The 23303-nt window shown below is 42.4% G+C and overlaps 1 protein-coding gene across 3 annotated transcripts; it reads left to right on the forward strand.

Annotated features, from left to right (window-relative positions):
* Nucleotides 1–1662: 1662 nt before the first annotated feature.
* nr2f5 (nuclear receptor subfamily 2, group F, member 5) lies at nt 1663–20258 on the forward strand (the record flags this gene model as incomplete). 3 transcript variants are annotated; one of them, XM_080040208.1, is made up of 4 exons in its annotated part: nt 1663–2056; nt 13219–13559; nt 15379–15625; nt 19939–20258. In XM_080040208.1, the coding sequence occupies 4 exons, from the start codon at nt 1663–1665 to the stop codon at nt 20256–20258; spliced, it is 1302 nt and encodes a 433-aa protein (XP_079896334.1). The 3 variants fall into 3 exon arrangements, with proteins under 3 accessions (XP_079896334.1, XP_079896336.1, XP_079896335.1); XM_080040210.1 differs by having other exon boundaries at nt 1663–2041; nt 13279–13559; XM_080040209.1 differs by having other exon boundaries at nt 1663–2029; nt 13279–13559.
* Nucleotides 20259–23303: the final 3045 nt, after the last annotated feature.

Raw genomic sequence — 23303 nt, forward strand, 5'->3', positions numbered from 1 at the left:
GTTTAACGCATCGACACGAGATGTCTTCTTAAGCACTGAAAACTCTATTTTCTGTAGGCCTAAGTGTGCATTTGGGTGTTTAAAGTTTGCGCATCACTCACGTGTAAATTGCTTACTGGACTACCGTTAACTTTCCAAACTAGTTGATGATGATGTGAATGGTGTTCTGCCGCTTAAAGTCACCCTTTAATTATTTAAAGTGAGCACGGAGAAAGTCCCTGTCATCAGCAGACCAATCTTAAAACAGTTTCCAGCCTTCTTCATTATTCACAGCGAGTCTGGAACATCCAAATAAAGTGACACAAAGCGACATTATAATTTAAAAGATGTAAAGGGTTAGGTCAAGACATACCGCTTGTTCAAGTGATTCATGCTCATCTAAAGAATAAGCTACAGATGCAGCTTCCAGAGCTTATTTAACTTTATTTTTCTAATTACATCTTAACAACATGTTGATAACGCCTTGTCTGAGCGCACACGATACACTACACTTTATTGTCAATGGGAAACTGATGTAGCCCGCTTTAAAGCACTTGTATCACAACAACCGCTGCTGTCAGTCAAACCCATCCTAATCGACCGCTGTCCAATCAGAACGCTCCTTACTTTTTAACAGACTTTGGGAGCCAATCACGGCCGCCACTTCTTCGTCTGTCCTCTCCTGCTGAGGGGAGGGGTTACGACCTTATTTGGCAGTTATGACCTTATATGGAGCGCCGCCAGGGGGGGCAGCCGTACGAGGCAGCCTGCTGGTGACACTTTCCCCCAAATTGTAGCTTTGACTCTCAGAGGTGGGACGGACAGTCGAAGGGTGAAGCGAGAACGAAGTACAGTTGACTCGAGCGGCAACGATTGCCCTTGCATGCGCGCAAACATTGTCTTATTTTAATCTCTCCTATTGACTGAGGATCGCGTAGTAGGATATTTCGGCTGTGTGTTGGGTAACTATATAGCGCACACTGACTGTCGTCGCTACCCAATAACCTCGTCGCAAGAGGAACAAGGATTTGCCTTCTCCGCGGGACTGCGCTTTTCTACTCATTCCAAGAGCGTGCTGCTGGGACTTAATAAATCCGCTACCGAATAACATGTATTGTGGTCAGTTTTGAAACCAAACGTGTCATTCAAGCCGAGGCAGAATTGATCTTGACTGAATCCAAATGCAGTATTGGACAGACTGAAGCGAAAGGCGAAACATTTGTTGTCTTATTCTATTCCGTGACATTTCCCCCCCCCCCCCCCCCTCCTTTCAAATTCTAGAGGAAAGCAAGAAGCAAGATAAGCTGTTATTTTTTTTAACAGACTTATTGGACTGACTTTTCCACGAGGTTTCACTCTGAAGAACAACGTGTTTATGGATCGCTGCGCAGCGAGGAACACCGGGAGTTGTAGGCATCGCGTGTATGCATCGATCATGTTGGTACCTCGCCGTTGCTGCTGTAAACTCTGATAGATGTTTACAGAAATAACTCAATAATTTAGAAAGAAGAAAAACGATTTAGTAAATAAGAATCAGACACGCTTATTGACTTGTGGAGGAAGTGGGAAGCGCCTTTTCGCCCTCCCTCTGGTTTTTTTCCCCCCAAGACGTCAGGACGGATCTCTATCAGTCTGACTCTCCTTCTGTGATTCAAACAAAGACCAAAGTGTTTCGGGGATAGCATGGCAATGGTAGTAAACCAGTGGTCAGAGAACATTTCTGCAGATCCCGGGTCTCAGCTGCAGATTTGCAGCCAGGATCCCGGCGGGGCACCGGGAACCCCCAACGGTTCCACCCCGGGGAACGATGTACTTTCCGGGGACAAGATCCCCAACGTGGACTGCATGGTGTGCGGGGACAAGTCCAGCGGGAAGCATTACGGCCAGTTCACCTGCGAGGGATGCAAAAGCTTCTTCAAGCGCTCGGTGAGGCGGAACCTTTCGTACACCTGCCGGGGGAACCGAGACTGTCCCATCGACCAGCACCACCGGAACCAGTGTCAGTACTGCCGCCTGAAGAAGTGCCTCAAGGTCGGCATGAGGAGAGAAGGTAAGACACAAGGTGGGCTCCGTGTGAGTGGGATGGATGGATGTTAGTGTGATGTTGTGGCACGAAAGCACAGCGTATTTGTGTGCGTAAAGTTGTGCGTAATGTCTATCAGTGTAAAATATCAATCTTAAGAGGTCATTCAGCCGTACAATGTGTTACTCTTATTCTTATACCTTACTCTTCACATTGGCCACTGCTCTTGTTTCCAGTGCTCTTTCACTTATTGTATTGCTTTTCTAGAAACACAATCTTACAAAGTATGAAAGGGCAGATCATCGTTTATGTTGCAAGAAACAACAACAATTATTTACACAAACAGATTTGGCTTTTCAAAACACATTTTTCATCACATTGACATATTTCTCCCAACTTTTCCTCTAAGAAAGTAATTCCAGACTAAACGTGACACCCTAGAAGTTTAGTAATAAGTCATCTCACGAGTCAAAATACAAGAGTTCCAATGAGATATTGTGTGCGTAAAATACGCGTAAGGCTTGTGTGACGCCTGTTGATCCGTTAGTTATGTGCTGTACACTTAATCCCATAGCCTCTGTTGTTATGGGTAAATAATCAGTTACCACCTGCGGCAGCACAATGCGTATTTCACATTCATTTACCAAATGGAATCCATTCACCCTGATGCGCTCTGTTCTGCGAAAATCCCTCCTTTGTCCCCCTTTTAATTATGCTGTTTGCTCACCGACACCCAGAGCCGCTATAAGAGGATGCCGCTACATTTGTTGTATTGTGTTGGATTAACAACGGGTCAGTTAGTGGCAAAGCGGAGCAGTGGAAACGTGTTGGCGGGGAAGAGCGCTGCCCTTTTTAATTATCGCTCAGCAGCAACGTCCCATTAGAGATGCAATGGTGCATATTCTGAAATGTGAACCAAATGGAGCCGAAATTTATATCTAGACATGTGCGAGGGCAGCGCAAGGGAAGTGTTCATTTTTGCGTTTTTTTTATGCACTTTGGATGGGACTAATGACTCATATAAAGACCCTCCAAATAAGCGACAGTTCATTAGATTGTCAGGCAGCGAAAATACATTTTATTTCCCTTTCGGCAAAGAAAGGAAATCTTAACAGACTTTAGCCTAAAACACCTTCGCAGAGGTCGAGCCATCGGCAACAAGCCTTTAATTGTATTGTGAGGGCAACAAGGTGCGTCTCATCCACTTATGAGCCCAGATCCTCTAGTAAGGCTGTAATGGAGTTGTCACACTTCGTCGTCTCACAGGACATAATAGGGGCAACAGCAGCATCCCAGTGACTATTGTTGCTCAAGGACACTTCGGTAAGAATGATGTTGGAGTGTTTCCATAACGACCACGCTCTTTGTTCTCTACTCGAGAGAAAGTGTAAAATTCACAGACGGTGGAAATACCCGAGCTCCTTAGAGTCTGAGATGAGATGATCCCTCTAAGGGTTACTGCTGATGCTCTACTCTGCTCTGTGACTGTGTGTGTGTGTGTGTGTGTGTGTGTGTGTGTGTGTGTGTGTGTGTGTGTGTGTGTGTGTGTGTGTGTGTGTGTGTGTGTGTGTAACTGTGTGTGTGTGTGTGTGTGTGTACACTTAACACACAGTGTTACCATCATGTAAAATACCCGCAAGCCAACAGTCATGCTCCTTTGCAACTGAGTGAATCCTAACGCGCTGCAGCTTGTTTAGACTACTGCGAAAAACAATCCATTCAGTCAGTCTGCAAATGAGACGAAAAGATGATGAAACTGAACATTAAAAAAACAAAACACAAACAAACAGTCAAAAGGTATCAGTGGAGGGATGTATACGCTGTATCAACTTATTTGTCTTATAAATTGAAAGTAATTTTGCATGCAAAATGAAATATCTATTTAACCTTCGCTGGCTAATTTTTGAGGATTGATGACGTCTTCAAATCCATTTTGATGACTGACATCTGATAATTTTGTGATTGGACACGTGCACTGTCTGCCAAGCAATAGTTACTCACAGCAACTTTCATAACAATTGTGAAAAGTTGACAATTAAAAAAGCTAACATAGCCTACTTAATTAAAAATATTGACATTTATACTCCACATTACGTAAATGCCAGATTTTTTGTTTGTTTTTCAGTTATGAATTTAAATTTAATGATAAAAAAAACTGAAACATAAATATTCATGAATGTTTGAAACAACTCTTGGCATGATTATTTCATGGCGACATCCACAGTAAATTAAACACAGCAGCATCCCACAATGCAAAGGTGCAGGGTGTCAAACTAAAAAAGGGCCAGGACTGTTAAAGCACAAATCCACTGTCCTCCCCCGGCTGGAGGTCATACATAAGTCATGTTTTCTTTGCATTATTCAATCGGTTCAGGTAGGGTTGTCAAGGGGATGCAATGTTTATTCTCACTTATGATCCAGGTGAAATATGCATTGGGTATTTCCATTCCTAACTATATTCAAAGGTAACAGGGGATGTGTTCACAAGTGAAAATGCAATCTGTAGAGCTTACAGGTTGGCATGCTATTAATAACTGGGAATAATTATTTTACTGACTTTATAAAACTTCATCAAAGCATTTGGTCATAAAGTCACATCTTCACAAAGAAAGAACTATGGGAAAGTGCATGTGGGTGAAACAAGTTGTAATTACTTGTAAGCGTTGACTGGGTTTGCTCACAAATGAAGTACATGCCTGTCAGGCTAAGTAAAGATGTTGTTTTTGGATAACAGAGTGCCGCTGGTGATTTACTCAAGTGTGCAATCTTCACCATTCCCTCATACAGAAAATTAGCAGCAGACAGTTTTTGTTTCAGCAAAAAATAAAAAATACAGCAACATTTCATTTCTCTAACACTGCTGCATGACATTTCGGGTTAGACCAAATTCATATTTGGCTGAGAAGACAGCATGCTAAAAGTTTAATGAACACACTGCGTCACATTTTGAACTCATGAACTTTAAAGCGAGTGTGTGCTTTTTTTTATTGTTTTGTATCCGAAGGGGACGTTTGACCTCTTTCTGCACACTGCTGTGTGGAGCATAACATCATTTGTTGGAGGCTTTTATCCGGGACACATTTCAGCAGCGCAACAGCAAACATTTCTGTGTTGGCCTCAGCGGGAGTCAAGTCCCTAAAACCTTGGCAGTGTTAGTGTCACTGTCTCTGTCTCTGCATGCAGCTACTACACAAGCTCCACGTGTTTCTTTGTCAGGGTTGAATAAGAAGAGGCACGGCAAAGAGAATCGGCCTGACAGCTCCTTCGAACTGCAGTGAATGTTTTAATTTTGAAGCAGCCCACTAGGACTTACTACTGACTTTACTGTGTATGGAGAAACACATGTGTGGTATAGTTTGCTGATGAAAGCATGTGTACACAATGATTATTTGTGTATGAAGGGCAGGTATAAGCACAACAAATACATCAAGACAGCAGAGTTGGTCAAGTGTAGTGGGTATATCGATATACATTCATAGCACTGGAATCTGTATACCCACATTCCAAACGCCTTGTGTGAAGGCTGCCTCCTCCTACCCATACTGCTCTATATGATAAAATACCATAAGCAGGGAAAGTATATAGGTCAACCAAAACTAAAACATTAACAACAGACAGACTCAAGTCAAAGTCCAAATGTGTGAAGCAGTCGGGGCCCTAGCCAGTGAGTAAATACCCCACCGGTGCACTAAAGTCTAACAGACAAGCGTGTATTGACTAATCCATACCCCACAGTAGGCTTGTAACAGCGGACAATTTAACACCGAAAACACTGCGGTCTGACCCCCTTTGGCTCGGAAAAAACCTTCACTTATCCTCAGTCATTCAGCTATTGACACATTCAAATAGTTAACCCCTGTCACCACACTCTTAGTCTAAGTCATTATCAGAGGCCTCAGAGGAAAGTGGCTCCCATTGACATATATATGGTTCAGTACTGCCCTGCCTCCATTAAGGTGACACATAGCAGCGCACAGGATGTTATCTCCAAGGCTAACTTTAATATTACATAAAAAGGCACGTGGGTGGGTAGATGAATGCGGTCGCTTTTTTTTTAATGCTTTCGGACACATCAAGGTTAGCAGGCTTGATTTCGCTATAAAACACGTAATGACCTCTTGCTTGTAGAGGTTATACTTTTTTACTGCACATCCCACAGTCCCACTAATGCGACAAAGGTAAACGTAATGTGACCTTCGCAGGTGCATTCAGTCAATGGCTAACATACTGACTGACTGACTGACTCCCAACTGTTTTGCTTGCGACTTAAGTAGCTCAACCTGTTTTTGCTTGTCACTCGGGTCAAAGAACACAGAGCGAGGGATGGAATTTTGTCAGTCACTGTCAGGGAACATTCTAACCCCTGAACAAGGCTTCTCATTTAGTCTGCAACACATTCATTCTCTTGTGTGGAATCTGTGCACATTTATATTTTGGGCATTTAGCTGATGGTCCGGTCTATGGCTCTCAAAGTGGAAGTGTAGGAGCCGAAAATGACAGTAGAACAATGAAGCCACAATGCAACCCATAACAGCTGCAACAAACTAATCCTAATTTTTCCTCATTTGAACAGTATTATACTGACACATTTTAACACATGTGAGATATTGGCCAGTTGTGTCTTTCTCTTCTAATATGATAGAAGTTCCTCTTTGACTAACATTTCTGTTATTAAAGAGTCATTTCACCCCAATTCCCTGTTACAGAAACCACACTTTCCCCACCTTTAACCATGTGAAGTTTCAAGCCATGCAGATAAAAGTCGTTTTTGGTTTAGTTTGCTGAGGTTTTGAGGTCCACCACTGAGACTTACTAAGACAAGCTAAGAGTTGATTTTCTGTTGAATTTCCGTTGACATAAAATAAATAATTGATTCCTTTTACCACATAATCTTTTTATTATTATTATTTTTCGGGTGGGAAAGCATCTGAAATAGCTTGATGTTAAGCTAAAACGTTGTACTCCATAGCCCAATGCCTCTCCTCTAGGTTGGTTGGTAGCTCCCTTTGGGGACCCATTTACTTCCACTGTATTGTGCGGCGGCAGAAGTCTCAGTGGCAGTTATGTCACCAGCTCCAAAAGTGTAAACTAGAATGATATGCATGGCAAGACACCACTAGGGATAAGTGGGAATACATGTTTGGGGTGAACTGGCCATTGAAGTGCATTACCCAACACACTGTAAAATCTATTTGGTAAAGGAAAAGGTAGCTCCACAGCACAGTAATAGGCTACAGTAGGCTTATAAAGTCATCTTTCCCTATTTCCTGGGCGAATAAATCCAGGCAGCTCAAGAACACATGTATGCACAGCTTGATATATAAATGACACAAGCCCAGTCCTGCTGTGCTCCCACTGTCGGGTACATTTTGGGGACAGGCAGGAGATGTAATTGTACATATGAATAGTGTGAATCAGAGCCACCGAGTACACAGGGAATATGCTTTACTAATTAATGTAGGAACGGCTTCATCACACAGAGAGAGAGAGAGAGAGAGAGACTGAGGAAACTGCTTCCACACAGCAAAGCCACCAGACTTTCTCACGCGAACCTCTTCTTCACCTCCATGTCTCTGTCTCTCTCTGTCTGTGTCATTGTGTTTTCCCTCCCTGTATACGCCACTGCCTTAGTTTTTAGTTTTTTTTTCTCCTGCAACCTTGTTCTGTTGCATCTCTCGCATTGGCCGCATACCTCTGCTGTTTCATGTTCGGCACACGACCGAGGACAATCAGTCCCTTTTTAGACGGTGTATCCACTCAATCATTTCTCAGTGCATGTGAAGGAAGAGAGTAGTAAAGTAGTTATTACGAGCAACATTTCTTTATGATAATTTTTTTTTTTATGTTTTTGAACATTGTGTCGCAATTGGAATTTTTTTGTTGTTGAAAATGTTATTTTTTTTAATGTTTTTTGCTTTAAATAAAAAAAGAGTAGCATTAGCTTATTTTTTATGCTACCAAGTTTTTTGAGCGCATTACAACGCTATCTTTAAAGCATCAATAGTTGATTTTCTGACCACTGGGGGGCAGCTGAAACAACTTTGTTTTAATAGCTGATATGTTTTAGTTCCTTAAAAAGTCCATATGCCGAAAACAATTACTTATTTGGACAAGCAACTGGATGGAAATATCCATTGTTTGGCGGATTTGGTGGAAGTGCTAAACACAAATAGTGTTGAGTTGATGTTTAATATGAGAATCGTGATGTCTCTTTTGTTTCTTCTGGCAGCACGACAGAAACAGAAGAACTTGGTTTTGCGTTAAAGCCTGCTCTTGCACAATATAGCAGACAATGAGGCAAATACTGTGGATAAATATATATATATATATACAAAACTATATGTTAAGAATACAAACATACCAGTAGAATAAGTTTAGCACCAAGGTTGTTACCAGGCATTCAAATGATAAATACGTAACCTTACTTTTTCTGTTCAGTAAACTCACTTCAAAAAGTCTTTCAATCTCTCTCTCTCTCTCTCTCTCTCTCTCTCTCTCTCTCTCTCTCTCTCTCTCTCTCTCTCTCTCTCTCTCTCTCTATCTCTAACGCTCTCTCTCTCCCGGTTTACACATTAGCTCCTCTCTTCTCCTATCTGTCTCTCTCTCTGGGAGCTTTGCCCTGCTGCAGAGCACTGACCTGCAGGTCAAAGTTCAGGGCCAAAATAAAACCAGAAGAGCCACAGGGACCTCGGTGTCACATCACACACTGCCCTCTGAGCTGGAACACACCCATGGCCATTTACATAACCACACACACACACACACACACACACACACACACACACACACACACACACACACACACACATATAGAGGCGTATATACACTGAACCATTGAACATGTTTCTCTTTTACCTTTCACATGTTTTTCAGCGCATACAATATGTATTTTTAAAGCTTTGCTATCATGTGTTTTGATATTTAATTTCATTTAATTTCATAAACTTGATTGTAACATGCTGATTTATTGAGGCAGGGACCTCATTTACAATAGTCGAGTGAGAAGAAAAGAATAATCGAAAAAAGATCATGACACTGTATATGTTATGAACTTTAACAACATGGCATTAAAAATTAAGTTACTAAAATCACAGAGTAGCTAGAATAAAGCAAGTAGGTCAATTAATACAAGAACAGCTGTAAGTGAAATACTGTAGGGTGAAATTAGAAAATTCAGATTGCCCTAAAGACACACACACTCACACACACTCAGTTGAGCTGTGGCAAGATGTAACGTGGAGACACGGGCAAAAGTTCACCATGTCGGCTCTGCGCTCGCCAATGGTTGCGCTTTAGAAACGGGGGAAAAGCTACTTATTATACGCAACTGTTAGACTGAGCCAAATCTATAATGCTTCTGTGTTGCCCCGGCAGCGTGACCTTTTAGTCCAAATGTTGATAGGCCTTAATTGTATTTAGCTGCTGTAATTCCACTAACAGTCTGACCCAGAGGCTAATCCAGGGCAGCCAGACAGTGAACTGTGCACTCTGTCAGCTGCCATTTGCTGAAGTGGCATTTTGAAAAGTCGCTGCTGAAATGTCCCATGCTACCTTCTTTTTTTTTTGTATGCACTTTCCTCCTTTCCCTCTTTCTTGAGTGCTCAGTATATGCCCTATGCCCACACTGGCTGCTGGGTTGTTTAGGCTTTTAGAAGAAAAAAATATTTGATCATACAACTTTATGAGAAAAACATTCTTTATTTTAAAATTACTACATCAAGTTCAGCTACAAAAATAGATACAAAAAAGTATGCATGTTGTTGAAATAATTAAAGGTAAAATATTATGCTAACTTTCAGGTTGAAAATTGTAATTTGGGTTTCTACTAGAAGCTGTTGTAATTGTGTAGTGTCCAAAAAACCCTTTATATTTCTCACAGTGCCATTGTAGAATGTACTTGTTTTAGCCTCTCTCTGAAACGGTCCGTTTTAAGTGGCTTCTCCCCTTGTGACATCAATGAATGGGTGTGCATTGCTTGTGCATCAAAGGGGTTAAAATAAACAGTAGAAAGCTTATGGTAGACACCCAAATTTGACTCTAAACTCCCATCCCCCCCTTTATTCTACATCGCTGTGTGTCTGACCCTTGTTTCCTCTTTTCCCTCTTATCCTCAGGCATCTGGTTCACTCTAATGTCATTTCTGTCTCTCTCGCTCTCTCAGTGCCCTCATCTATGTCGAGATATTAAATCTCTCTGTCTCTACGCTTGTCTCTCTCTCTTCTCTTCTGGACCTTGCTTTACTCATCCCTCTCTCTCCCGTCTCCTTGGACGGCTGTAGGCGAGTGAAAACAGAGACCGATGTGTCTCCGTCAGAAGTGCTCAAGTGCTCTGCTGCCTCTCAGCCACGAGTGACCCCCACAATGGGGCTTTTGAAAAGTCAAGTGGATCAAGTAGATTCGCCACCATCTGCAGGATTAACCACCAATCAATATGAGAGCAAATTAATAGCGGTGAATTCACATATCGGAGAGACATGAAAAGCAGCGGGGGTCCCAGGCAGGTCATGGAACGTCATTGACTTCCAATGAATTTGACAAATTCCTCTGCATGAAAGTCAGGGGAAATTAGTTGTACAACTCGTTTGATGCCTTAGTGAGAAAGCTAAAATAATTGGAACCCATGTTGTTCACCTCTGTAGAACAGATTTTTTTTTTTGCAAGGGCAGTGTGACATTTTTAGATTATGAAATTCAGAGAAGAGCCTTTCGAGACTGTCGTCCCAGGGAAAACAACTAAAGCAACAGTCCTTTTAGCAAGACGACACATTTGCACACGTAGCCGTCGAAATTCTGGCTGTTATCCGTAGGGAACAAAGGAGGAAATGAGTGGACGCTCTAACTGCAGTCGGCGTAGGGAGGACTTAGGAAAGGAGGTCAGGGACTGCTTCCAAAAAAACACAGGATTTCAAGGGTTCGTTTCCCGTTTTCTACTGTCAGTCGACAATAGTTTATTTTAACCATTACGGCCATCATTCAGTAACCTTGACCATGTGTTTATTAATGTAACCACGACTTAAAAAGGACCCCTAACCTTAGCTAAGTACTTATTTTAACCTTGGTCAAGGTGTTCCTGTGCGCTAAGCTAAGCAAACCTAACAGTAGCTTTATTTGTAACGGTTTTTGAAAGCTCAGACAAATTATGTTCTCCATGCTAGTTGAGGCATCAGAGTAAATATGGCCTCCACTGTATGTTCTTTTTAGTTTATTTTGGAGGACTTGTTGAGTCTTTCACACCCGCATTACAATAACTCCCATGTCTGACAGCAACAGTGATTTAGCAGTTTATTTTCACACTCAAAGCTCTTGAGAATGACATAAAAACATGTATGACTAGGTAATGTTTCTTCTCAAAAAAAGTGTTTTCTTTTGTTTTGTTTGTGAAATCCTGCCGAGGCTGACACACGTGTGGCTAATCTGACAGCCGTCCTTTTTAGCCAAGCAAGACGAGAGTTTGCCAGAGTGCGAGTGAAGAGGAATGCTCCATTGTGCAATGTCTTTGTGACAGGCAACACCTCTTCACAGCTTTAGCCCCGAGAGAGAGAGAGAGAGACCGTGCTGTTTGCCAAAGGAGACCACATTCTTTTTTCCAGGAACACGAGTTGACACAAGTTCACAGGTGAAGCTAGTAGTTTGAGGTCATCACCTTTCGTGTGGAGGTATTATTCTTCTACTTTTTTTTTCTGACTCAGGACAGGCTAGAATTAAAGGCATTTTTATAACCCTCCTGAGTGATTTGACCTCTCGTTTTTCAGACGTGCCACAGTGCCTTCACAATTGACACAGCTGCTCCGTGTGCGGTAACAGGTGATGCATAGATGAAAAGCATTTTCCAGACCCCCCCTCCTTCTCCTTTTTTTATATTTTGCCCCTCTCTCCCCACCTCCCGCCTCCACCTGTCTCTTTATGTAAACGGCTGCTCTCTCTAGACTATATCTGAAGCCTCATCTCAGGCTACATTCAAACATGTTGAACTCTGCTCCTTTCTCCCGCTCCTCAATCCCACTCCACTCAACTTATCACCTCTCACTCAAAGCCTTATCTCGCTCATTTCACCCTTTTACCTCATTTTTTTCCCTTGCACGTGGCCCCTCCTTTTGCATTTCCATAGCCCCTGCCTTTCTCTCTCTCTCTCTCTCTCTCTCTCTCTCTCTCTCTCTCTCTCTCTCTCTCTCTCTCTCTCACTGTGTGTAACAGTAGATGGAGTTATTAGTCAGACAGTGGGGATGACTGAACAGGTGTTTTCCAAATGGGCCTTTGAGCACTCACCGCATCATCACTGCTCCACAGGAGGGGGTTGGGCGTGTGTGTGTGTGTGTGTGTGTGTGTGTGTGTGTGTGTGTGTGTGTACGAGAGCTTGGCCTCTGCGTGCCCTTTTCGCCTGCAGGCTGAACCATTTGCCAGCAGAGGGAGGGGAGAGGGGAGAGATGTTACTGTATGTATTAAAGTGTGGTGTGTGTGTGTGTGTGCCTGCATACGCCCAGCACACAACATATGTAGGTTTGAAGAAGTGTTATATCTTTTTTTGCCAGGTGCTGCTTTTCATTACTCATTGATGCACAACAGCTAGTGCGGGATGGCCTTGGCCTGGCCACTTTCCACCAGCTCCATTGAAAAGAGGAGCCAGCGCTGACATATTTAAGAGTCGGAGAAATGTTACAGTCTCCACACTTTTCGCCCCCTTTGACCCCATTTTGCAAACCCCCCGCCCGACACATTTGACATGCCCAATTTCACTCTTTCTTTTCTGTCCCTTCTGTTACTCCTGCAGGCTTCAACATGTAGGCCGTTTGGACGTAGACCAGGATTCGTTGTATAACATGCTAGGCCTCTTTAAAACGTAAAAGTATTAAAACACACACATATTTGCCATCCGTGAGAAGTCTGAGATTAAGGCATACGTAAAGAGGGAGAAAAAGACTCAAAAAAAATTGCTGTTAAAGCTATACATGTGATAAGCCTTCGGTGATGCTGTATGTGCTGTTATTTTTCTTAGAAGTATAATCATAAACTGAAACATTTCTTGGGCGCTTCTTGGGATTTTTCTGAACTCCTGCATCAGTGTCTGGGGACTTATCCAGTTTCTAAACGCTGCCATACTGAGAAATACAGAGAGAGTTTTGTGGAGCGGATAGGCTTAATCAACTTCGCATCAACCCGTTTGCCGATGGCTTCAATGTAACCGAAATTCATTCATGAGAAAAAAAGTTACGCACTATAGCTTTATGTTCAGATTCTTGCAGCTCAATTCTCATCTTCCTATGTCTTGTTTTTTCATCAGCTGTACAAAGAGGACGTACATCGAACTCCCAGACCAGCCCGGGACAGTACCTGACCAACGGCACAGACCCGTACAATGGCCAGCCCTACCTATCCGGCTTCATCTCCCTGTTGCTACGCGCCGAGCCATACCCAACATCTCGCTACGGGGCCCAGTGCATGCAGGGAAATAACCTGATGGGCATCGAGAACATCTGTGAGCTGGCGGCCAGGCTGCTCTTCAGTGCTGTGGAGTGGGCCAAGAACATCCCTTTCTTCCCTGATCTGCAACTCATGGATCAAGTGAGTTGGTCACTGACTATTCCTAACCCCTTAGCCTCAACCTGCCAATGTATAGAGTATATATCATACTCAAACATAAGATATCAACTCAAACTTCTTATTTTTTCTAATTTGAGTATAGTAAAAAAAGAAATGTGTGTACAAACAAATAAATGTATGTATAAATCAAAACACTTAAATAATATATGCATTTATATAGATAACCATCCATTCATGAACATATACTAAGACATACATGACTATCACATATATTTGTATGAAAATTAATCGGGAAATATATATACTGTATATACAATCACATATATTAAAGAAAATCAATGATAAACAGAAGTAAGTAAAGAAGTAAACAGAAGTAAATAAAATAAATGAAAATGAAAATCTCCACTTTTATTTTATTTTTTAAATCATGACTTACTGTAGTGGCATTGAAAGAAGAAATCCGATCCGTTATTATTCACTCGTGACATTTAATCTTGCATGTGTAGATTTATACCAGCTGCAATGCCTTGGCACAGAGTGATCGTCTGACCTATAAATATTCACCGACCTACTGCACCTTGGGCAGACACAGTCATCGCAAATATGTCATGCTATAGCTGCACCATATCATTAATATATCATTAGCAACATGTCAACATGTTGAAATAGATTTGTCTCTCTCTCTCTCTCTCTCTCTCTCTCTCTCTCTCTCTCTCTCTCTCTCTCTCTGTGAGTGCGTTAGTACTGTACCATTTGTTCCAGGCTTTCTGTAAACCTTTTGATTATTTAGAATATGTTACCAACACAATGTGTTTACACTTGACAAGTTGACATCAACAAGTATTTAGCAAATGAACTGATTTTAATCCTACTTACTAAATCTATCTTATCCATGGTCGACAAAATAATGTTAACGCTTAAAAGAAGAGAACGTATAACTTACAGGTATTAGTCATTATTCTAAAATACTGCCACAAAGGTGGATCTTCTTAGGTTGCATGCACTGGCCATGCACTGGCCATGTTTATAACATTATCCTCGCTGTATGGCTTCAGCTGTTCCTCATACATGAAAATCAGGATTATTTTAAACCTTTATTGGCCTCAAAATATTAAATCATTTTTTGTTTTTTGTTTTTTTTCGTTTTTTTGGATGATCTGCAGTTGGCACAGATGATTTGCACTCTGCATAGAGAGACAACTAATACTCATTGACATTGAACTCATGGTGACCCTGTTTCCTATCATAACACAGCTTGTCTTGTAATCTTTGTACCCTTTAAAACTGACAAGAAATATTTCATCACATTGATTCATACTTTCAATCAGTTTTTGACTGTTTGTCGTCCTCTGTGAGCTTTGTGCTTTGTGCCTGGTTTGTGTTTTCGCTCCATTCTTCCTTCAGTGAATGCATATATCACTTGTTGGGATGAATTGGTGCACGCATCTCCACAGGTGGCTTGGATTATTGGATGTTCAAAGCATCTCATGCCTCTTTGCGTTTAGAATGAATGCACTGTATATGTGTACCATTGAATTACAGTTAAACTCATGGGGTCTAGAGCCTGTTGTACTGCAGCTAGAAGGCACTTGAAGTGGTGCGCAAACCTTTAACAATTTGCAACCTAATCTAACATTTGTAAAAATCACTCCAATTAGATACATTTTAAATTTACGTTTATTTGACTGCCGTGTCATTTGGTTGGACTTAAGGTTTTGTATCTTATTTATGATTAAAAAACATATTGTCGTGTTGTACAAACACTCCTGCTAAGAGACGAGCAGGTTAGTGAAATAAATTCCTTCCTCCAATAATAACTCTATCCTCTCTGTGTTTCTAGGTGGCTCTGTTGCGTATGTCGTGGAGTGAGCTCTTTGTTCTGAACGCAGCCCAGTGCTCCATGCCGCTCCACGTGGCCCCTCTGTTGGCGGCGGCCGGCCTGCACGCCTCTCCCATGTCGGCAGAGCGCGTGGTGGCCTTCATGGACCACATCAGAGTCTTCCAGGAGCAGGTGGAGAAGCTCAAGGCCCTGCAGGTCGACACGGCTGAATACTCCTGCCTCAAGTCCATCGTGCTCTTCACTTCTGGTGAGTTTGACCGAATGAAATAAACAGTGGGAAAAAAATCACAATTTAAGTAAGGTTTAGGTTAGGTTTTTTTTCACAACCAAAATAACACAATGCAACTTTATAGAACTACAATGCCTTGAAATCCCTCATGGGAAGTGGTCCTTGACCCAGCCTATAAGCTCTCTGAGAATATGGCAAAAACGTTGACACTGGGAAAAATGGAGATAATTTCATGCAACATACAGAGAGAATAATCAAAGATTCAAGTCCCTGCCAGACGGTTGAGGATGTAGGATTTGTAAAAGTTCTTAGTAAAACCATTATGAAAAAAATTATAATAATAAAAAAAAATGTATATGAGTTCAGCCGTGGAAAGAATGTCTAACGAACACACATTTTCAATTGGAAAGTAGTTCTATTATTTGATTATTTCCACCCACACAAACAGGCTCCCGGGGGTGGATGAATGTGTATATGAATAACAGATTCCAGTGTCAACAAAAACAAACTAAACGTCTCCTCTCTCTTGCATGAGTAACTGAACTGTTGCACAAACAGAGAGGGAGGATTTATCAGGCTCACGATGTCTGCTGGCACGGGATCATTCTGTAAATTGGTTTAACGGGGACACTTAATTGCAGGGTGTCAAAGCACGTACAAACGACTTAACCTGAGATAGAGAAATAGCCAGTAGGAGGGTTCATAGTCTGCAATAATTTCATGACTTGCATGAATATCAAGTAAAATGCGTTACAAACAGCATGTGAAAAACTGGTAAACTTCTTTTCATTCTATGCCTGTGTACATATCTGATAAAAAGTCAAATGTAGAGGATTCACTGTGAGATGAGGTGGAAACCATCTCTCTTACTCAAAATGCCTCTTAATTAAGGTTTTGATGCAATAATGTCATAAACTTCATCAATGCAAAAAGCCATTAACCTTATAGATGAAGGCAGCCATGTTACGGATCCATAACGAAAAAGCTATAGCTGATTAGCAGCTTTATTGTTTACTAAATAAGTCAGCGAAAGGTCGTTGCGAGCACTCCTTTATGTCTGGTATTACTCAGATGGTCATAAAAGCAATAGACATGTCTTCCTGTGTGCTGTGTTGTAATTTAGTTTGAGCTCACACAGACACAAGAAGCCAACTCTATCTGTACTTAACCCAAAACCTTTTCACCTCCACCGAGCCTGACCGCGACGTGACCTCCAGCGCTGCAGCAGATATGGGTCTCATCGGCTCCATATGTAAATGCTGCTGCTTACAGTCCTCCCACTAGTCAGTCATGGTCCCTGCCCTCGATGAATTTCACTGTAATTTGATCGCTCTCTCACACTGGAAAAAAGGCTATTGACCAAAGTAGCTGCCTCACTTAAATCACTTTTTTTTCCCCCTTTCTTTTTTCTTGCTGCAGTTAACCGTAAACTTACACTTAAAGCTTTTACCCTTATCTTTATCTCTTGGCTAAGCTGTATTTTGATTACAGCCCATGTAGTGCATTGCTTAGTGTTTTGAGGGAAAGGTTGACAAGTAAATTACTTTATTTAAATTACGCCCCAAAAATATTGTTTTTATTAGAAACAGATCCACTACGTCTGAGCAGAAAGGAAGCCAGCAGCCATGATCATGCTAAAATTAAACCACTCTCTCAGCTTCTTTATTCTATACTCAGTAGGACTGTAAGACAAAGAAAATACCCTTAAACCAGGCGGCACATATTTTCTTTATTTATGGCCGATTACATCCAAAGCTCTTTACGAACACAGGGGCACTTGAGGCTAACACCCTATCTATGTTGCAGTGTGTTCTCTCCCACTGAGCTGCAGCCAAGATGAAATCAAAATATAATGGTTTAACATCTTGGGGGAGCCCTTGAGAGAGGCATTGTTTTGATGCTGCTTATATAAAAACCCGTGTTGAGGATTATCCCAACAGTCACCGGGCTCCAGTGCCAGCCAAAATACTGTCACTTCTGGGATCCTTCACTGGAGAGATCATGCTTTATGACCCAGGGGGCAAACGGATGGTGAAGAAGCCACGACTGAGACGTCTCTGGTCCCATTTTTTTTTTATTAATTTTTTTTTTATTCGTATTTTCCCTCGTATCTCCCTGGCAAGGCTTGTCAGATCAACTCTGCGTTTTGCCTACTGTATACAGTTTATCCTCTCTCCTCAATGCACGTGGTTGGCTGTGGATCCACTCCTTGTTCCTTCTCTTCCTCTCTTCCTTGCGTTCATCAGCCATTTCCTTCATCATGATCCCATCTATTATTGAAATCAGTCATGCACCCCTCCTCCCCAAACGCTACCCCAACCCCTACCCCAAGCTGCAGCCCAGGGCCCGGGACCCCAGCCCCCCCCCCCCCCCCCCCCTCCACGGGAGTTAAATTATGTATGGTGAGTTCCAGTGAGAAGGAAGATTTGCCAGCGCCCCGGTGGTGACCTACATAACCCCTGTAGCCCTGGGCATCCCATGTGACTAAACCCTGTATGTTTACACACAAAAAGGGGACGAAACATTTAGTCAAATGTGCTGATATTTACGCAGAAAACTTGACTATAATTGAGAGGGACATGTACACACAAACACACTAGATAGACACCCAGTAATAAACCTGACTCGTGGAGACCTGGTAGGATGAGCTAACAAGCTCAGACAAAACACCAATGGTGGCTCACCTCCCTCTGAGTCCCCTCCCCTGTGAAGCCCAGTCCCATCAAGCCACATCAGAGAAGGGGCATCTCAGTGCTGCCACCCTGATCCCTCACACCCACTGACCCAGTGTCTGTGCCCAAGGATAGGACAAAGGAACACGCCGCGCTTGGCGTGGAAGGGCGCCCACTGAGCTGTCGCTTCGGCACGCGAAGTGTTTTTCAGTCGCATAGACAGCTTCGCTAATCCCAAACAGGCAGTGACTGCATTGTCACGCAGGACCCAAAATGGAGGCCCGCCAAAAAGGCAGTCCCATCTGCCCCCTGACTGAGTGTGGGGGGAAATACAGCCAAAGAGGGAACAATTATTCACTCAGAAGGATGGGAATAGTGGCTGCTGGGGGTAGGGAGGGGTTGACACACTCAATTAAAGTATGATGTTGAATCATTTTTTTTTTTCGTCCTGTGGAACGGAGGGCGAGCGAGGCCAGGGTGCATGCAAGGGACAGAAGAGAGTGTGACGTGACAAAGGGGACCTACGGGGCAAGGTGACGGGTTAAAACACATGGGCCGCCCCGCGCTTTTTAGACTAAAAGCACATGCTTGAGAAAAGAAAAATTGCACTCATCGAAAAAACCTGCCTTCTAAATGAGAGTTCATCCAGGGGGCAGAGTCAGAGAGCACTCCCACTGAATGTACAGTATGTGGCATAGTACAGTAAAATATGTGCCTTTGTTTTGAGTTCACACTTCTCTCTGACCTCCTTTTGCAAAATCCCCCCGTGCTCTCCCCTGCGCGACACAGAGGGTGCGAAAAGTCTCGCGCGCGGTGTTACACACTCTCTGGATCGGGCCAGACCCCAGCCAAGGCTTTGGGGGCCGGCAGGAGGGGAGGTGTGAGGAGGAGGGAGGCAGAACATGACCCCCAGCTGTGGGGAAAAGGGAACGCTGTACTGTCAACACAGTCCACAGGGGTGTAGCAGATCTGTATCTATGCAGTGACAACCTCAATTTCCTCGAGATTAAATAAGATTTCTGTGGCTTGAAAAAAACTGTCAGCTCTTCATTACATTGTGTCATCTCTCTCATGTCTGTCTACATACATTATATTTAAATTACATGTACAATATCAAGTCAAGACTTGACATTGAGCCAACTTTCACTGCAAAGAGTTAAAGTAAAAGTCTAAACACTATTAATCTACAAACAGGCAATTGACAGTTGACAATTAGTAATTGTTTTCACATGTAGTGTATCATAGAGGAGAACAACCCATTCTGCATATAATTTTAATTTAACTTCTATGTGCTCGGTAAACCTGCATTGGTGTCTGTCTCAGGCTTCCTCTGACCGATCACCTACAAAACCCCTCTTCTTTGCCTTCCTTTAAAAAGTTAAGAATGATGTACATTCATTTATCCAATCAGATGGGATTTGCAGGGAGCAGCTAACCCCACCCATCATATTAAACCTCAAATGAGTCTTTAGCTATGTGTGAGTAGCTAGCGGAGCAAAGTCTCATCCCCATCCGTTTGCATAATCATCAATGTCATGAAGAGACACTTTTTTGCTCATATATCGTGGATTCTGTTTACTATCTTGTAGGATCCTTTCTACCTTATCCAAATATAGCCCATAAATCTACAGTATTTTATTTTATTCTTTCTTCCCCTAGATGCTATGGGTCTGTCAGACGTTGCCCACGTGGAGAGCATCCAGGAGAAGTCCCAATGTGCCCTGGAGGAGTACGTGAGGAACCAGTACCCCAGCCAGCCCAACCGCTTCGGCCGCCTGCTGCTGCGCCTGCCCTCCCTGCGCATCGTCTCCTCCCCGGTCATCGAGCAGCTGTTCTTCGTGCGCCTGGTCGGCAAGACGCCCATCGAGACGCTGCTGCGCGACATGCTGCTGTCGGGCTCCAGCTACAACTGGCCCTACATGCCCGCGGTGCAGCGCGAGAGGCCCATCTCCCTCCACTACAACGAGAACGGACCCTGAGCTGGACAATCGGACAAAAGGGGAGGGAGGGGGGAGGGGGGAGGGGGGAGAAGCTGCCAGAGAAATATATCCCAGGGGCCGAATGTCCAATCTGATCCACCTGACTACTCATCCATCCATCCATCCATCTTTCCATACCTTTCTTCTCTGCATTCAACTTTCTCAGCTTTCCTACAAGGAAGTGCTCCCCCCCCCCCCCCCACTGCACCATTCCGCTGAAAAATAACACCTAGACTGCCAATATCGTCCGCTTCCGTCCCAGTTACACAAGCCAGCCAGTCATTCATTCACTGTGGCCCTTTCAGACACTCTGAGGCCCCTGACAGTCCCCTCATGTAGATGGTGCTGTCTACATGTGAGATGTGGCGCGAGATGGACACGTTGGTAGAACGGGTTGTTGCACAGTTCACCAGCAGGTCTGTTGGACTCACTTCCGATGTCAGTCTCAACCCCCCCACATGAAAACAAAGGGCAGCAAAAGACAAAACATTTGCTTTGCAGTTGGTGCTATGACTACAATTACAGAAACTGTGTGTACCAGCAGTATGGCAAGGGCTTTGCCAATGGGACTCTCCAACCAAGAGCACAAGGCCCGCTGTATATTTACCCGTTTTTGAAAAGAAAGCCAGAAGCCATTAAAAAAGAGAAGACAAATGCCAAAATGTCTTGGACTTTTGCAGAGGAGACATGTTTTAAATGTGTGTGTTTGTATTAGCACTGTTTATATGGAGAGAAAGCTGATGATTGTGTCCATATGTACAGTATATTGTTGATTCATAGGCATCTATAGCATACTAGGGTTCAATGGGAAAAGCTCAGGTTCAAAGGGTGGGTAGACAGACAGACAGACAGACAGACACAGACAGACAGACATGCCAATATCAGTACAAGAGCGAAAACGACAAACCCAGCAACATTTACACTTATCAGCAGCCTGTGCCAAAGCTGAAAAATGCATATTGTTTGGATATTTGTGTGGTTGTGTTGGTGATGAAAATTTACGGTTATGTTTGTCTTTAATTTGACTATATACTTGTGTTTGGGTCTCAGTGGGAGAGAAGGAATTTGTAAAAAGAAAAATGACTAAATAAAATCTATAGGCACTTGCATAGTAAACCAGCCACACAACCTACACTTCTTCACTCCTGTAAAATCCCAGCACTAGCGGATTCTTGCTGCCCTTATGCCATTTGATTGATCTACCTTTCTACTTATTCAAAAGGCAAGGCCCATTCAAAGTCCTTACATTGTTATCACCGGAGTGACTCAACTTATCTTCCTTATTCTTTTTTTTTTGTCACCATTGTCAATTGGACCTTTTTAGACTGGGGTGGGTGGGTGTGTGGGAGGGGGGCGGGCGTTTTACAAAACTAGCTGTACTTGCCTTAGAACAAAGATTTTGTCACTGAGCATTTTATGACTGTGCCATAATCTCTCGTTACCTGTTATAACAGGTATTATGTCCTTTCAGGAGAGGAAATTAACTCACATGATGTTCAACTGATGAATGTGCACATGAAGTCATAGAGAAATGATGCAAAATACACAGATTTTTACTGCGTCCATCGACGTTGTCCAGAAAAAACTTGTGAGACCAGACTTTTCTACCACTACATCTTCAGCACTTTCATTTTTTACACCTCATGCAAGTTCTCTTCCACTTCCTGGTGATGTTGTCCTGTAGGGAAAAACCCCTTCGACTCATGTCATTTGAGCTTATCGTACCGATACCGTAGGGAAAATTATCACTAACCTCTGAAAACCTCAGTCTATGTTACAATATTATCCCAGTTGGACTTATGACTGTGACTTAGTTTAGGACTACTTTAAATTGTTGTTGTTTTTTTTCTTCCTCTTGGTGGAAGCAAGTTTGTTTTGACAACCTGTCTCACATTTCCAACATGGCACTGTGGTATCAACATCAAGTCTTGGTATTGGAAAAGCCATCTGGGACCTTAGAAAGCTGTCTGCTGACGAATGAATTCACAGAAGAGTTCTACGAGTTTGTTTTTATCCCCTCTACTTTTGTTTGGAATATGGATTATCCATTAATTGAAATAAAATTCTGTTGTTCACAGAACCTTTTCTGCTGTCTGTTTCATATAACCAGAGCTCAAATCACTCCATACATATGTTAAAAGCAGCTCACAAAGTGAGTTATTCAGGTTATTGGCTTTACTGTGATGAACACTGCATATCAACTATATAGCATATATTATTAATATTTTTTAAAACAACAGTTTTTGAAAAAGATGTTAAAGTGCACTTCCATAAAGATTCATCAGGAGATCTTGGATCTGTACCTATCTAAGGCAATCATGACAAAATTCTTAGATTTATTTTTATGCCTTTCAATTTTCATCAAGGAAAGAACCAAATACTTTTCCAATGCATTTTTGTACTCATGCCAACGGAAACCGTAGAAGTTCTCCAGCTATGAATTGTGTAACATTAACTTTGCGTAAATGAATTAGACTTTTACCTCCAGGAAATTTAAATTACAGTTTTTTTTCGATTGCTAGCCCACAGTGGGCACAACTGTAGTTCAATGTGCAAAACTCTAACTACAGTCTGCACTACCAACATTCACTGGAGCTGAACAGTTCACTTCGCCTGCAAAACAGGTTCAGTGCAGCAAACACTATGAACCAGCCTCATCGAGATAACACACACCGTCACTCAGAACATGCTCAGAGTTCAAACACTATCATCAAACCCCAATACACAAATTACAAACTTTTAATCTTTACAGTTTGAATAATTTGAGTTATTTCACACACAATACGTAATATTTTCTTTGATGAAAGGGTGAAATTGTTTCACGTGAAATTGTTTATTTTATAACATACCAGTTTTTTTAGGAAAACAAATAGAAATTAAAATCAGAATTTTGCTTCAATAGATACACATTTTGTATGTTTTATTGAAAACATGTCCAAATGTAGTAGCTATTTATCTGTGTAAATATTCTATATTACAGAAATCAATTCCTGTAATGTTGTCATTTACTGTAAGGATGCAACTCTAAGCTGCTTGTTTGCTGGA

Source organism: Ammodytes marinus (genome assembly GCF_949987685.1).
Source record: "Ammodytes marinus genome assembly, chromosome: 13".
Classification (NCBI taxonomy): domain Eukaryota; kingdom Metazoa; phylum Chordata; class Actinopteri; order Uranoscopiformes; family Ammodytidae; genus Ammodytes; species Ammodytes marinus.